The sequence below is a fragment of the Salvelinus namaycush genome, chromosome 1, assembly GCF_016432855.1.
Source record: "Salvelinus namaycush isolate Seneca chromosome 1, SaNama_1.0, whole genome shotgun sequence".
NCBI lineage: Eukaryota > Metazoa > Chordata > Actinopteri > Salmoniformes > Salmonidae > Salvelinus > Salvelinus namaycush.
The window spans coordinates 28,495,268-28,511,692 of NC_052307.1; the positions used below are offsets into that span (position 1 = coordinate 28,495,268).

General features: G+C 45.6%; 1 protein-coding gene across 1 annotated transcript in view; it reads right to left on the reverse strand.

The window, feature by feature from the left end:
- The window catches only part of LOC120025569 (EMI domain-containing protein 1-like), a 69,871-nt gene that overhangs the window by 47,751 nt on the left and 5,695 nt on the right, over positions 1-16,425 (reverse strand). Inside the window, exons 2-3 of the mRNA XM_038970153.1 lie at positions 3,292-3,405; positions 3,041-3,144 (exon numbers count right to left, since the gene is read on the reverse strand). Of these exons, the coding sequence (XP_038826081.1) occupies positions 3,041-3,144; positions 3,292-3,405 (218 nt within the window). The remainder of the gene's footprint in view (positions 1-3,040; positions 3,145-3,291; positions 3,406-16,425) is intronic.

Sequence of the window (16,425 nt, forward strand, 5' to 3'; positions counted from 1 at the left end):
GGATATCCCTGTTATCTGAAAGCTTATGAAAGTGTGTCCATCAAGCTCATCGTGCTCCATGTCCAGCAGTAAGACAATATCTCCCCAACCTCAAAGAAAACAATTAGGACCTAGTAATTACACCACTGGTCTGGAATTTGAGCCAATGATTGAGATTGGGGTGGGGGCCTGAGAAACAGAGAGCAATATGAGGGGTGGTTTAATACAGTGTTATCTTACTCCACATTGATTCTCTGACTGTTTTTCTGTTACCCGCCATGGTGTGATGTAATGTTTTGTTTTTGGAGCCCCTGGGCTGGATCATGGTGGAGCCAACAGGCCACAGATCTCATGGGAACCTCTGATTGGACGAGAGAGTCTCTCAGGTGCCAGAGTGACCTGAACCCGTCCAATAACATGCGCTCACTCATCCTGGGTTGGTGCACTCTGCTCCCAGGGTCATTGGGACTGGGGAAAACACATCAAGGGGCTCTAAACTAAAACAGAGATGTGTTATCTCTAGGTCAGACAGACCAGACAGTCAGTCAGAACCCCTAGTCAGCAGGCAGGGGAGCAGCAAGGGGGGGACCAAACTCCAAACCCCACAACAGGGTCAGAGAGTACACATATGTAATGGAACATAGGCTGAACTCAGAAAAGTGAGCAAAGGAAAACAACAATACTGAGCACTAAGATTACAGCCAGCGCCCTCACCGCTCTGCCTTTTCCTGAGTGAGGAGGTTTGCTATCATTCAATCTCACCTCTACTCTCATCCTCCCAGTCTGCCTGTTTGCTGTGGTGACGGATGCAGTAATGCTGACCAGCCCTGCGGGGGAGTCAGTTAGGGTAGTGGTGCAGTACAGAGGAGGTAGAGGTAGGGGAGGTAAAGTAAATGAGAGGATCATGCACATTTTCCACAGTCTGTGAGAGTCAGACAGCAAACAGGCAGCAGAGGGACAAGCACACAGCTTGTACTTGACCTCACACTCAATGAACCTGTGAGTGGCGCTCTAAATTTCCTTGACAACGCTATGTCAACAATTTGTGCTATCCTATCTCCAGTCATCCCCATGTCGCTGGTTTTTGCTCCCTAAGAAAGGGGATGAGGGGGCTGAGAGGAGGGGTATCAGATTGTGTGCTGTCAGGGGCCTCTCCTACAGAGCGCCGGAGGCCTGGATGCTATCCACGGTGCTTCAGCACAGCTCTCTCCGAATAGTAGCTGTCACTTCCACTCAGCGCTGCCTGTGATCTGAGCCACCAGGAAGGGCACTCTGATAAGTGCCTAATCCCCCCCCCCCCCCCCCCCGCCCTCCAGTCAAACCCCCACCACAGCCCTCTATGACATGTGTGTGTGTGTGTGTGTGTGTGTGTGTGTGTGTGTGTGTATCTCGGTAGCCTGTTTTCATCCATGCACATATGGGTGTTTTTGAGTGTCTTGTACCCTGTATCCGAGTATGTGTTACATGTGCACACCTTGTGTCAACATGTGTAAACGGTGTGCTGGTGGGAAAAGTGGAGTAATTTCTCCCAAAAGAGGCCCCCTTACAGCACCCAGCAGCAGGCAGCGGGCCCCTGGGAGGCCCCAGAGAAACTGTTAGCTCACCTGGGAGGAGTGGGCTGGTTGGAGAGGGAAACTGCAGTCCCATGTCAACACCACTGAGAACTCAATGTTTTAACATAGTAATCTGTGTCACAAAGCTCAACGATTTACAGTTCCACCCAGAACACTAACAGTCCCAAGTCCTGGGACAAACAGTCACTCCACCCTGTACCCCGGACAAGGCTGAGACAGGGGGCCAGCCAGGACCAAGGGAAATCATTAGGCTCTGTTCTGTTCTGGGTGAGAGGGGTGAGGAGAGGTGTGTGTGGGGGCGTGGTCGCATGGACGGGGGGAGCTACTGGAGTTGAAATGATCAGAAGAGCAATAACAGAGAGTTAGCATGGTAGAGGATGACAACATACTTGCAGCTGGACTATATAACTCTAAACCACAAAAAATAATTGACCTTATGTGCTTCAATGACTGTGAAGTTGGACACGTAACAACCTAGAAGATTAATAAAATGGAGGCTGTTGGCTCTGCCCTGAGATCCTGATGTGAGGTTAACACAAGACCATTGGAGAGTGAGAATGTTTTGTTATGATGCAGGCAAACAGAGGGGTATCCTAGCGGAAATAACCAAACACTTTAGTCATATTACTCATATATTCGTTCGGAGGAACTCCTAGGAGACTAACACAGTGGGGAACTGGGAATACTGGATAACACAGAGAACGATAGAGACTGAGAGGTGTGCTGATGGAAATGGGGAATAGAACAAAGACCTAGATACACTATTGAACTTCAGATAAGTCAGAAAAGATAACTTGGAGAAAGGGATGAGAAAAAAAGAGAGAGAAATTAGAGAGATATCAAACCAGAGTGAGAGAACGTTAACCAAACGACAGAGTGAAAAGAGAAGTGAGAGTGTGGAGAGACGGAGGAAGTGGGAGGGGAGAGCCAAGGCATCCTGGCAGCTGTCTGGTCGTCACGGTTTCCCCCTCCACCCCACGGCTGAGGGGCTGGCTCCCGCTCAGAGCCGCGTCAGAACCAGGCTCCAGGCCTCCAGGACTACACATCCACATGATTAACTACCTCAGCCCTTAATCACTCTCACATCCTGGGGTCTCTCTCTCTCTCTTCTCACCAAAACCTTATGTCCTCATTGTTCTGCTTTTCAGTTGGGAGCACTGCCAGTCAAGCAGAGGAGCGCAGAGAGTGAGTGAGTGAGTGAGTGAGTGAGTGAGTGAGTGAGAGAGAGAGAGAGAGAGAGAGAGAGAGAGAGAGAGAGAGAGAGAGAGAGAGAGAGAGAGAGAGAGAGAGAGAGAGAGAGAGAGAGAGAGAGAGAGAGAGAGAGAGAGAGAGAGAGAGAGAGAGAGAGAGAGAGAGAGAAAATGAGATGCAGAGAGGTGAGAGAAAGACACTACAGGGACCAGAAATGAGAGAAGTACAGAGACATGCTCAACTGGAGAAGATCTGAAAAGTCTGTAAGTGCATAAATTCCTCTGTTGCCCTCTTACCTTCTTCACATGCGGTACCGCTGTAGCCTGGACAGCACTTCCACTCCAGAGAGGTGACGGCACGGTACACCACCTTATAGGAGGGTCTGACCACTGTCCGGTAGCTGAGGAACACACACGCACAGGCCAATGTCACAAACAGGGTAAGGAGGAACCAGTTCCTCTGATCGTGTGGCTCATTCTTCAAGCTGTAGATGTAGGGTGTGTTCATGAGGTTTCGACATGCTGTGTTTTGGGTTAGAGAGACTCACCTGCCCCCTGTGCATCCCTGTGGCCAACGACATGTCTGGTAGACACGTTGCATGGTTGTCCCATTCTGCACCTGGCACGTCACTGTCTTAGTGACCGTGTGGGGACACCAGTTCCTGAGAGAGAGTGGCGAGAGGGAGAGAGAGAGGGAGGAGAGAGAGAGGGAGAGAGAGAGGGAGGAGAGAGAGAGGGAGAGAGAGAGGGAGGAGAGAGAGAGGGAGAGAGAGAGAGAGAGGGAGGAGAGAGAGAGGGAGAGAGAGAGGGAGGAGAGAGAGAGGGAGAGAGAGAGAGAGAGGGAGGAGAGAGAGGGAGAGAGAGAGAGAGGGAGGAGAGAGAGAGGGAGAGAGAGAGGGAGCAGAGAGAGAGGGAGAGAGAGAGAGAGGAGAGGGAGAGGGAGAGGGGGAGACACAGAGCAGGTTTAGCACACGCACTCAAAGTCAACAAGACAAAAGGGAAGGTAAATGTAATATTGGCTTCAGTTCTCCTCCACACCTGTTCTACAAAACTACAAGCAACAGGTGCTCATATCATTATCTGATTAAACACCCACACACCCACAATATATTTATCTCTCTCACACACACATACAGTACCAGTCAAAAGTTTGGACAAACCTACTCATTCAAGGGTTTTTCTTAATTGTTTACGATTTTCTACAGTGTAGAATAATAGTGAAGACATGAACACTATGAAATAACACATATGGAATCATGTAGTATGCCAAAAAGTTTTAAACAAATAAAAATATGTGTTTGATTCTTCAAAGTAGCCACCCTTTGCCTTGATGACAGCTTTGCACACTCTTGACATTCTCTTAACCAGCTTCATGAGGTAGGAATGCATTTCAATTAACAGGTGTGCCTTGTTAGAAGTTAAGTTTGTGGAGTTTCTTTCCTTCTTAATGCGTTTGAGCCAATCAGTTGTGTTGTGACAAGGTAGGGATGGTATACAGAAGATAGTCCTATTTGGTAAAAGACCAACTCCATATTATGGCAAGAACAGCTCAAATAAGCAAAGAGAAACGACAGTCCATCATTACTTTAAGACATGAATGTCAGTCAATCCAGAACATTTTTAAAACTTTGAAAGTTACTTCAAGTGCAGTCGCAAAAACCATCAAGCGCTACGATGAAACTGACTCTCATGAGGACCGCCACAGGAAAGGAAGACCCAGAGTTACATCTGCTGCAGAGGATAAGTTCATTAGAGTTACCAGCCTCAGAAAGCACCTCACAGAATTCAAGTAACAGAGGAGACTGCGTGAATCAGACCTTCATGGTCGAATTTCTGCAAAGAAACCACTACTAAAGGATACCAAGATGAAGAAGAGACTTGCTTGGGCCAAGAAACATGATCAATGGACATTAGACAGGTGGAAATCTGTCCTTTGGTCTGATGAGTCCAAATTTAAGATTTTGATTCCAACCGCCGTGTCTTTGTGAGACGGAGAGTAGGTGAACGGATGATCTCAGCATGTGTGGTTCCCACCGTGAAGCATGAAGGAGGAGGTGTGATGGTGTGGGGGTGCTTTGCTGGTGACACTGTCAGTGATTTATTTAGAAATCAAGGTACACTTAAACAGCATGGCTACCACAGCATTCTACAGAAATACGCCATCCTATCTGGTTTGCGCTTAGTGGGACTATCATTTGTTTTTCAACAGGACAATGACCCAACACACCTCCAGGATGTGTAAGGGCTATTTGACCAAGAAGGAGAGTGATGGAGTGCTGCATCAGATGACATGGCATCCACAATCACCCAACCTCAACCCAATTGAGATGGTTTGGGATGAGTTGGACCTCAGAGTGAAGGAAAAGCAGCCAAAAAATGCTCAGCATATGTGGGAACTCCTTCCAGACTGTTGGAAAGCATTCCAGGTGAAGCTGGTTGAGAGAATGCCAAGAGTGTGCAAAGCTGTCATCAAGGCAAAGGGTGGCTACTTTGAAGAATCTCAAATATAAAATATATTTGAATTTGTTTAACACTTTTTTGGTTACTACATGATTCCATATGTGTTATTTCATTGTTTTGATTTCTTCACTATTATTCTACAATGTAGAAAATAGTAAAAATAACAAAAAACCCTTGAATGAGTATTTGTGTCCAAACTTTTGACTGGTACTGTACGTACGTACACATATGCACACAAAGGGAAATTAGCCATACCCTCGCTCTCCATAAGCCTAAGTCTACTCATCCCGGGGGTTTTGAGTCTTTCCTCTCATTCTCTCCCCTTTCTTTTCAAAGTCCTTTATGGTGTTTACACAAGTTCAATTGGTCGTGAGACTTGCAGGACTGCATTGTAGGCTGTGTTGACATTGCAGTCTTTCCCTTATCAATACACATCCGCTGGCTTTCCCCCCCCTGGGTCTCTTGAGAGGCAGAGCCACTGAGGGGGAACAGAGAGGGGGGGGTGGGGTGGGGGGGGTCCCACACATTAGAGTGAGTTTCAAACACAGGTTAATAGTAAGTCATAGGCCCACTCCCTCACAGGTCAATATCAGATACAGAAGCCCTCATTGTGTCTTTTAAGAAGTTAAACACCAAAGCTTTACATTTACCTCTCAGTTTTTATGTAGCCTCTATAAAGGCTCTGTATACATACTGTCACTACATAAAGCTCTCACAACTAATGAAGGTCTTGGTTTTTAGATTTATTTTGGACCACATTCAGCCAAAGACATAGAGTCAGTGGAGTAGTGTACTAGTTAACCTGAACCAGGTCTTGTCCATGTTAGTCAGCCAGGACCATATCTGTTTGCCTGTGCTGTGCTGTGTAGAGGAGAAATCTGAGCCTGATTAGGAGAGGAGCTATGGGATGGTTTCAATCATTGCATTATTGGTCGGAAGAAAATGCTAACAAGGGAAACAATGCTCATAGAAATAAGGGGGGAAAACCTCTCGATGGTATTTATTAAACATGTCCGACATAGAGCAAGAATTAAAAGCCACCGGCAACAAAGACCGGATGAGGGACAAAACAAAACACACATAAAAAATGTTTTCTAACTGTTTTATAAACCAGAGTGAGAGCAAACTGAGGAGAACCTAGAGGAGTTTATGATACAAACCCTGCAAAACCCAGACGAGACAAAGTCCTATTGATATGTGTTTGGATGTACTTCTCATCCCTCAAGTCGACAACCATAAATCAAGGAAACATGGAGCGACACAGAGAGAAATCTACACGGAGGCTGTTAGAGCCAACATGTGTTAGCAGTCTTTTGTTAACAACAAAGTGTACAAATACCATGATCACCCTCATATGGCTTGGGCTGAGAAGAGGGCAGAACATGGAAAACAATTACCATATCCCCATCTGTTTAGTATATGAACACAGAACAGCAGAGGAGTCTCTGTGTACTTCATAGTAATACTATGATTTGACTATTATATTACTAGTGTCATGATGTTTGCATATGTGGCAGGTTGTTTAAACCAATGACTGTGTGTAACTACTATATACAGTGGGGCAAAAAAGTATTTAGTCAGCCACCAATTGTGCAAGTTCTCCCACTTAGAAAGATGAGAGAGGCCTGTAATTTTCATCATAGGTACACTTCAACTATGACAGACAAAATGAGAAGAAAAATCCAGAAAATCACATTGTAGGATTTTTAATTAATTTATTTGCAAATTATGGTGGAAAATAAGTAGTTGGTCACCTACAAACAAGCAAGATTTCTGGCTCTCACAGACCTGTAACTTCTTCTTTAAGAGGCTCCTCTGTCCTCCACTCGTTACCTGTATTAATGGCACCTGTTTGAACTTGTTATCAGTATAAAAGACACCTGTCCACAACCTCAAACAGTCACACTCCAAACTCCACTATGGCCAAGACCAAAGAGCTGTCAAAGGACACCAGAAACAAAATTGTAGACCTGCACCAGGCTGGGTAGACTGAATCTACAATAGGTAAGCAGCTTGGTTTGAAGAAATCAACTGTGGGAGCAATTATTAGGAAATGGAAGACACTGATAATCTCCCTCGATCTGGGGTTCCACGCAAGATCTCACCCCGTGGGGTCAAAATGATCACAAGAACGGTGAGCAAAAATCCCAGAACCACACAATGACCTGCAGAGAGCTGGGACCAAAGTAACAAAGCCTACCATCAGTAACACACTACGCCGCCAGGGACTCAAATCCAGCAGTGCCAGACGTGTCCCCCTGCTTAAGCCAGTACATGTCCAGGCCCGTCTGAAGTTTGCTAGAGAGCATTTGGATGATCCAGAAGAAGATTGGGAGAATGTCATATGGTCAGATGAAACCAAAATAGAACTTTTTGGTAAAAACTCAACTCGTCGTGTTTGGAGGACAAAGAATGCTGAGTTGCATCCAAAGAACACCATACCTACTGTGAAGCATGGGGGTGGAAACATCATGCTTTGGGGCTGTTTTTCTGCAAAGGGACCAGGACGACTGATCCGTGTAAAGGAAAGAATGAATGGGGCCATGTATCGTGAGATTTTGAGTGAAAACCTCCTTCCATCAGCAAGGGCATTGAAGATGAAACGTGGCTGGGTCTTTCAGCATGACAATGATCCCAAACACACCGCCCGGGCAACGAAGGAGTGGCTTCGTAAGAAGCATTTCAAGGTCCTGGAGTGGCCTAGCCAGTCTCCAGATCTCAACCCCATAGAAAATCTTTGGAGGGAGTTGAAAGTCCGTGTTGCCCAGCAATAGCCCCAAAACATCACTGCTCTAGAGGAGATCTGCATGGAGGAATGGGCCAAAATACCAGCAACAGTGTGTGAAAACCTTGTGAAGACTTACAGAAAACGTTTGACCTCTGTCATTGCCAACAAAGGGTATATAACAAAGTATTGAGATAAACTTTTGTTATTGACCAAATACTTATTTTCCACCATAATTTGCAAATAAATTTATTAGAAATCCTACAATGTGATTTTCTGGATTTTTTTTCTCATTTTGTCTGTCATAGTTGAAGTGTACCTATGATGAAAATTACAGGCCTCTCTCATCTTTTTAAGTGGGAGAACTTGCACAATTGGTGGCTGACTAAATACTTTTTTGCCCCACTGTATATATATATATATATACTATATATATATATAATATATAGATATTATATGGTGTCTTCGGAAAGTATTCAGACCCCTTTACTTTTTACACATTTTGTTACGTTACAGCCTTATTCTAAAATGGATTAAATAAATACAAATTCTGAACAATGTACACACAGTATCCCATAATGAGAAAGAGAAAACAGGTTTTTAGAAATGTTAGCAAATGTATTAAAAATAAAAAACATAAATACCTTATTTACATAAGTATTCAGACCCTTTGCTATGAGACTCGAAATTGAGCTCAGGTGCATCCTGTTTCCATTGATCATCCTTGAGATGTTTCTACAACTTGATTGGAGTCCACCTGTGGTAAATTCAATTGATTGGACATGATTTGGAAAGGCACACAACTGTCTATAAAAAGGTCCCATAGTTGACAGTGCATGTCAGAGCAAAAGACCAAGCCATGAGGTCAAAGGAATTGTCCGTAGAGCCCCGAGACAGGATTGTGTCGAGGCACAGATCTGGGGAAGGATACCAAAAATGTTCTGCAGCATTGAAAGTCCAAGAACACAGTGCCCTCCAACATTCTTAAATGGAAGAAGTTTGAAACCAACAAGACTCTTCCTAGAGATGGCCGCCCGGCCAAACTGAGCAATCGGGGGAGAAGGGCCTTGGTCAGAGAGGTGACCAAGAACCCGATGGTCACTCTGACAGAGCTCTAGAGTTCCTCTGTGGAGATGGGAGAACCTTCCAAAAGGAAAACCATCTCTGCAGCACTCCACCAATCAGGCCTTTATGGTAGAGTGACGAGACGGAAGCCACTCCTCAGTAAAAGGCACATAACAGCCCGCTTGGAGTTTGCCAAAAGGCACCTAAAGACTCTCAGACCATGAGAAACAAGATTCTCTGATCTGATGAAACCAAGATTGAACTCTTTGGCCTGAATGCCAAGCGTCACTTCTGGAGGAAACCTGGCACCATCCCTACGGTGAAGCATGGTGGTTGCAGCATCATGTTGTTGGATGTTTTTCAGCAGGGGGACTGGGAGACTAGTCAGGATCGAGACAAAGATGAACAGAGCAAAGTACAGAGAGATCCTTGATGAAAACCTGCTCCAGAGCGCTCAGGAACTCAGACTGGGGCGAAGGTTCACCTTCCAACAGGACAACGACCCTAAGCACACAGCCAAGACAACGCAGCAGTGGCTTCTGGACAAGTCTCTGAATGTCCAAATTCAGGCCCAGCCAGAGCCTGGATTTGAACCTGATCGAACATCTCTTGAGAGACCTGATGTGCAACAATGCTCCGCATCCAAGCTGGCAGAGCTTTAGAGAATCTTCAGAGAAGAATGGGAGAAACTCCCCAAATACAGCTATGCCAAGCTTGTAGTGTCATACCCAAGAAGACTCGAGGCTGTAGTCACTGCCAAAGGTGCTTCGAACAAAGTATTGAGTAAAGGGTCTGAATACTTATGTAAATGTAATATTTCTTTTTTTTCCAAAATTTATAAAATCTGTTTTTGTTTAGTCATTATGGGGTTTTGTCTGTAGATTTATGAGGGGGAAAAGCAATTTAATACATTTTAGAATAAGGCTGTAATGTAACAAAATGTGGAGAAGGCACTGTATATACAAAAGTATGTGGACACCCCTTCAAATTAATGGATACAGCTATTTCAGACACACCCGTCGCTGACAGGTATATAGAATCGGGCACATAGCCATGCAATCTCCATAGACAAACATTGGCAGTAGAATGGCCTTACTGAAGAGCTCAGTGACTTTTAACGTTGCACCGTCATAGGATGCCACCTTTCCAACAAGTCAGTTCGTCAAATGTCTGACCTGCTAGAGCTGCCACGGTCAACTGTAGGGGCTGTTATTGTAAAGTGGAAAGGTATAGGAGCAATAACAGCTCAGCTGAGAAGTGATAGGCCACACGGGACCGCCGAGGGCTGAAGCGCGTAGCTCATAAAAATCGTCTGTCCTCGGTTGCAACACTCACTACCGAGTTCCAAACTGCCTCTGGAAGCAACGTCAGCACAAGAACTGTTTGTCGGGAGCTTCATAAAAAACATGAGCTGGTGCACACCTAGAGAAAATTATTTAGTGTAGAGGTGCTGACTAACGGCGAATAAACTGTAAGCTATAAAAACACACTCCTTATGTATCAACTCCCAGCAATTTATTGGGTAAAACACCAACTTTTTGGCATCACTGTGCCTTCTTCAGGGTGGAAGGAGCTTCATGAAATGGGTTTCCATGGCCGAGCAGCTGCACACAACCCTAAGATCACCATGCGCAATACCAAGCGTCGGCTGGAGTGGTGTAAAGCTCACCGCCATTGGACTCTGGAGCAGTAGAAACATGTTCTCTGGAGTGGTTAATCGCGCTTCACCATCTGGCAGTCCGACGGACAAATTTGGGTTTGACGGATGCCAGGAGAACGCTACCAGCCCGAATGCATAGTGCCAAGTGTTAAGTTTTGTGGAGGAGGAATAATGGTCTGGGGCTGTTTTTCGTGGTTCGGGCTAGGCCCCTTAGTTCCAGTGAAGGAAATCTTAACGCTACAGCATACAATGACATTCTAGACGATTCTGTGCTTCCAACTTTGTGGCAACAGTTTGGGGAATGCCCTTTCCTGTTTTAGCATGACAATACGCCGTGCACAAAGCGAGGTCCATACAGAAATGGTTTGTCGAGATCGGTGTGGAAGAACTTGACTGGCCTGCACAGAGCCCTGACCTCAACCTCATAGAACACCTTCGGGATGAATTGACCTCAATAATGCCATTGTGGCTGAATAGAAGCAAGTACCTACAGCAATGTTCCAACATCTAGTGGAAAGCCTTCCCAGAAGAGTGGAGGCTGTAATAGCAGCAAAGGGGAACCAACTCCATTTTAATGCCCATACATTTGGAATGAGATGTTCGACAAGCATGTGTCCACTGTCACGTTCCTGACCTGTTTTCTGTTGTTTTGGTTGTGTTTAGTTGGTCAGGGCGTGAGTTGGGGTGGGTATTCTATGTTGTGTGTCTAGTTCGTCTGTTTCTGTGTTCAGCCTAATATGGTTCTCAATCAGAGACAGCTGTCAATCGTTGTCCCTGATTGAGAATCATATAAAGGTGGCTTGTTTTGTGTTGGGGATTGTGGGTGGTTATTTCCTGTCTCTGTGTTTGTGTTCTGCACCAGCTAGGACTGTGACGGTATGTTCTTTTGTTATTTTGTATAGTGTATTGTTTTGTGTTGATTAAATTCATTATGGAAAATTACCACGCTGCGTATTGGTCCTCTGATCCTTCTCGCCTCTCCTCGTCTGAGGAGGAGGACGACTTAGACTGCCGTTACATCCACATAATTTTGGTCATGTAGTGTGTGTGTGAGAAAGAGTGTGTGTGTGTACCAAGCTGAGCAGCCCTAAAGCAGCCTACAGTAACGACTCCTACATGTTGTAGTGCCTGCACAGTGCACACAAGCTCCTACTAGAGCCATATAATCTAGAGAACCTTTCCCACTTTAACACTGTATGAGCCTCCATAAAGGGTAAAGGGGTTGTTGGGATGGGTCCCTGTTCCCTTCCCCCTCCATGGCCTCCAGAACCAACAGATAACCTTCTGAAGCCTCAGAAAAAGAGAGAGAAGAGAAGAGGAGAGAGAATATGAAGAGAGAGAGGAGAGAGAGAGAAGATGAAGAGAGAAAGAGAGAAAGAGAGAGAGAGGAGAGAGAAAAGAGAAGATGAAGAGAGAGCGAGAGAGAGAGAGAGAGAGAGAAGATGAAGAGCTGCGCTTCAGGGGAGGCCAGACCTCTAACCGTCCCTCCAACAGTTCAGAATTAGCCAGGGGAGGTGGTTTTCCCTTGATATCCCTCAATTTTATTTTCTTGTTCCTAGGACTTAGCTATTCTATCACACAACAAATCAAATCAAACTTTGTCACATGCGCTGAAAACAACATGTGTAGACCTTACCGTGTAATGCTTACTTACAAGCCCTTAACCAACAGTGCAGTTCAAGAAAGAGTTAAGAAATAGTCCGTAAATGTAAATAGTCCGGTGGCCATTTGATTAATTGTTCAGCAGTCTTACGGCTTGGGGGTAGAAGCTGTTAAGGAGCCTTTTGGTCCTAGACTTGGCGCTCCAGTACCACTTGCCGTGCGGTAGAAGAGAAAGCGGTCTATGACTTGGGTGACTGGAGTCTTAGACAATTTTTTGGGCTTTCCTCTGACACCGCCTAGTATATACTGTAGGTCCTGGATGGCAGCAAGCTTGGCCCCAGTGATGTACTGGGCTTTACGCACTACCCTCTGTAGTGCCTTATGGTCAGGATGCTCTCGATGGTGCAGCTGTGGAACTTTTTGAGGATCTGGGGACCCATGCCAAATCTTTTCAGAGTGCTGAGGGGGAAAAGGTGTTGTCGTGCCCTCTACACGACTTTCTTGGTGTGTTTGGACCATGATATATCGTTGGTGATGTGGACACCAATGAACTTGAAACTCTCAACCTGCTCCACTACCAGCAGCATACCACCCTGCATACCACTGCTGGCTTGCTTCTGAAGCTTAGCAGGGTTGATCCTGGTCAGTCCCTGGATGGGAGACCAGATGCTGCTGGAAGTGGTGTTGGAGGGCCAGTAGGAGGCACTCTTTTCTCTGGTCTAAAAAATATCCCAATACCCCAGGGCAGTGATTGTGTGCTGTCTTTCGGATGGGTGTCCTGACTCTCTGAGGTCATTAAAGATCCCATGGCACTTATCGTAGGAGTAGGGGTGTTAACCCTGGTGTCCTGGCTAAATTCCCAATCTGGCCCTCAAACCATCACAGTCACCTAATAATCCCCAGTTTACAATTGGCTCATTCATCCCCTGTAACTATTCACCAGGTTGTTGCTGTAAATGAGAATGTGTTCTCAGTCAATTTACCTGTTAAAATAACAGATAAATAAAACTGTAGCCCTGTCGATGTTAATGGGGGCCTGTTCAGCCTGCCTTTTCCTGTAGTCCACGATCAGCTCCTTTGTCTTGCTCACATTGAGGGAGAGGTTGTTGTTCCGGCACCACACTGCCAGGTCTCTGACCTCCTCCCTATAGGCTGTCTCATTGTTGTCAGTGATCAGGCCTACCACTGTTGTGTCGTCAGCAGACTTAATGATGGTGTTGGAGACGTGTTAGGCCACGCAGTCGTGGGGGAACAGGGAGTACAGGAGGGGACTAAGCACACACCCCTGAGGGGCTCCCCGTGTTGAGGATCAGCGTGGCTGACGTGTTGTTGCCTACCCTTACCACAATCACCTGAAATGGGGATTCCTGCTATTCCTGCTGCGCACCACAATGATCTGTACACTACCCTGACAGCATTGGACCTGGATCAAAAGAAAAGCAGGTTACACAGTTTAAACCACTAACCTTGTATGAGGAATATTACCATGACTGATAGCACGGATTAGATCTCAACAGGACTGGGAATTAGCCAGATTAATTCATCCAGTGGATAATAGAAGAGAGAAATTCCATGTTAACAGAATTATGCTTTGACTCTGTTTTTGTTTTTTTAAATGTCTGCCAAACAGAAACCATTGATTTCAACGTTCGGACTACTTTTAACAATTTCCACTGGAAAATGTACAAAACGAATTTAGTGGAAGAACTGTGCAGATGCAAAATTTGTTAACGGAATTCTGGTAAAATCTCCCTCCGGTTTTTATGCGACCACGTTTTCCATAAACTCTGTTAACTGTCTTCTCAGAATTAAGATTCAAAGATATCTACAGAAGGAATCGGGTGTCAGCTATGACATGGCACACACATAGAAAAAAGGGTTATTCGGCTGTCCCCATGGGGGAACCCATTTTGGTTCTATGTAGAATCCTTTTTGGTTTCAAGTATAACCCTTTTGGGTTCCATGTAGAACCCTCTGTAGAAAGGATTCTACATGGAACCAAAAAGGGTTTTTCAAAGGATTATCCCACGGGGACAGCCGAAGAACCCTTAAAGGATGTAGATAGCACCTTATATTTTGGTCATTGGTCCCTGATCTGTACTACACAGAAATACATAATTATGGATATGAATGTCATTCTCCTCATGTTTCACAAGTTTGGACATCACAGTGCAGTACAATACAGCACAGCAGAGTAGAGTAGGGTAAAGTTCAGTACAGTGCAGTGCAATACAGCACAGCAGAGTAGAGTAGAGTTCAGTGCAGTGCAATACAGCACAGCAGAGTAGGGTAGAGTTCAGTACAGTGCAGTGCAATACAGTATAGTAGATTTATACTGTACTCTACTATAATACTCTACTTTTTTTACTGTACTGTGCTGCATTACACTGTTCTACTTCTCAACATCCATGGACGTCCGGTGTCGGTTGGTCTACTTATTCAGTGGGTGAGGATGCTGGTGAAAGTTAATGGAAAGAGAGGGGGCTCATGGGTAGGCGTCAGTAAGAGCTGGGAGAGAGAGCGGGAGAGACAGAAACAGAGACAGAGAGAGAAAGGGGCAAAGGGAGAGAGAGAGAGAGAGGGAGAGAGAGAGAGGGGGGGGGGGGGGGTTGTCCAGACTAAGACTGTTTTAACATTCTTGGTTTGACCATCAGACACAGAAAGAGCAATAAAACCGTTATGAGCTGATCATAACAGTACACCAGTGGAAAGGAGGACAGTAGCAGGTGATCCAACTGGTTTGTGACTATTATGATTTCCCATTGTAGCCAGTTCAGTTGCAGTTATTCCGTTACTGCTTTTTTGGTAATGCCCAAGATGAGCCTGCCTGTGGGTGAGAGAAATTGCCCACATCCTCCCCACTAAAAAGGGGATCAGACACTGTGATTGTTCCCAGCTTTGATCCACCATGGGCCCACGGGCTCACCAATAGAGTCTGCTAAGCAGAGGTAACACCGCCTAAGACCATTATCCCCTGCTACAACATGGCTTCCATGTCATTTCTACTACTCAGCTGGAATCGCAGCAGTCTGCAGTAAGGCTCCCACAAATAATGACTTTATTTGATAGGAGAGACAACTTTGTTTCTATAGAGACTCACTATAGCTTGTGTTATCCATTGCAAAAGTACCACAGTGAAAAACAGATTACAGCTGAAGTCGTTTTTATAGAGACTCAGTATACTGTAGCTTGTGCTATCATAGTGAAACATTACAGCTGAACTAGTGGGGTGTAGTGGGGAGTTGGGGGACTGCATCTCACATTAGGGACACAGGTGTTGGTTTTACCTAATAGTTCCACTCTCAACTGCGAAGTGTAAAACTTCCCCAGGGTTGAGATGTCCCCTGGTTACAAGGTGTGAAACCCAACAGCACGGCTGTGTTTAACTGGCACTGGCACCAGGCAGGCAGGCCCACTGTGAGTATCAAGTCTCTCTGCAAACACCTCAGACTCCCTCCCTCCTTCCTTCCTTCACTCCCGATGCTGGACCAAAACCAAGTAAATCACAAGGCACAACGAGCCCTGAAACTGATCACAGCCAATGTTCAGAGGGAAAAAGGAAATCTAAATGCTTAAGGGAGAGAAAGATCACAGCTTTGGCCCAACAATGAATTAATAAAACTGACAGAGCTCATGAAATTGTCACGACGACAAGCTTCTACTCTTCAAGGTGAGCAGCGCTGCTGTCCTCTCACTGCAGTGTGCCTGAGGACTGCTGTTCACACAGGAAGGCTCCTCCAAGACCATGCAGATCTATATGCAGTTAGGTAAGAGCACTAGTCATTGTAAGAGACAAACAACAACAGAGAGAGATAGAGCGAGAGAGAAGATAGAAACAGAGATAGAGAGAGGAATAACCCTCTGAGACACAGAGAGAGTAGAGGAGGGCAGACAGGCAGGCTCACAGAGGACAGAGGAAGGCCAGGTTAGGGTGAATAACATCCAGGTGCATTCCCCACTGAGCTTCCTGTTTCAGTCCCTCTCCCTCTCAATAACTCTCTTCATCTGGGACATAGTTGAAAAATCCCAGCCCCCCCTTCTCACCCTCTTTCTCCAGCCCAATGCTGTGGGAGGAGGGTAGAACATTAAAAAAATGACATTTAGTATGATAAAAATCTCAAGGAATTCCTCTAGATTTCTGGCTGTGGGAAAAGCTCTTGTCGAGAACAA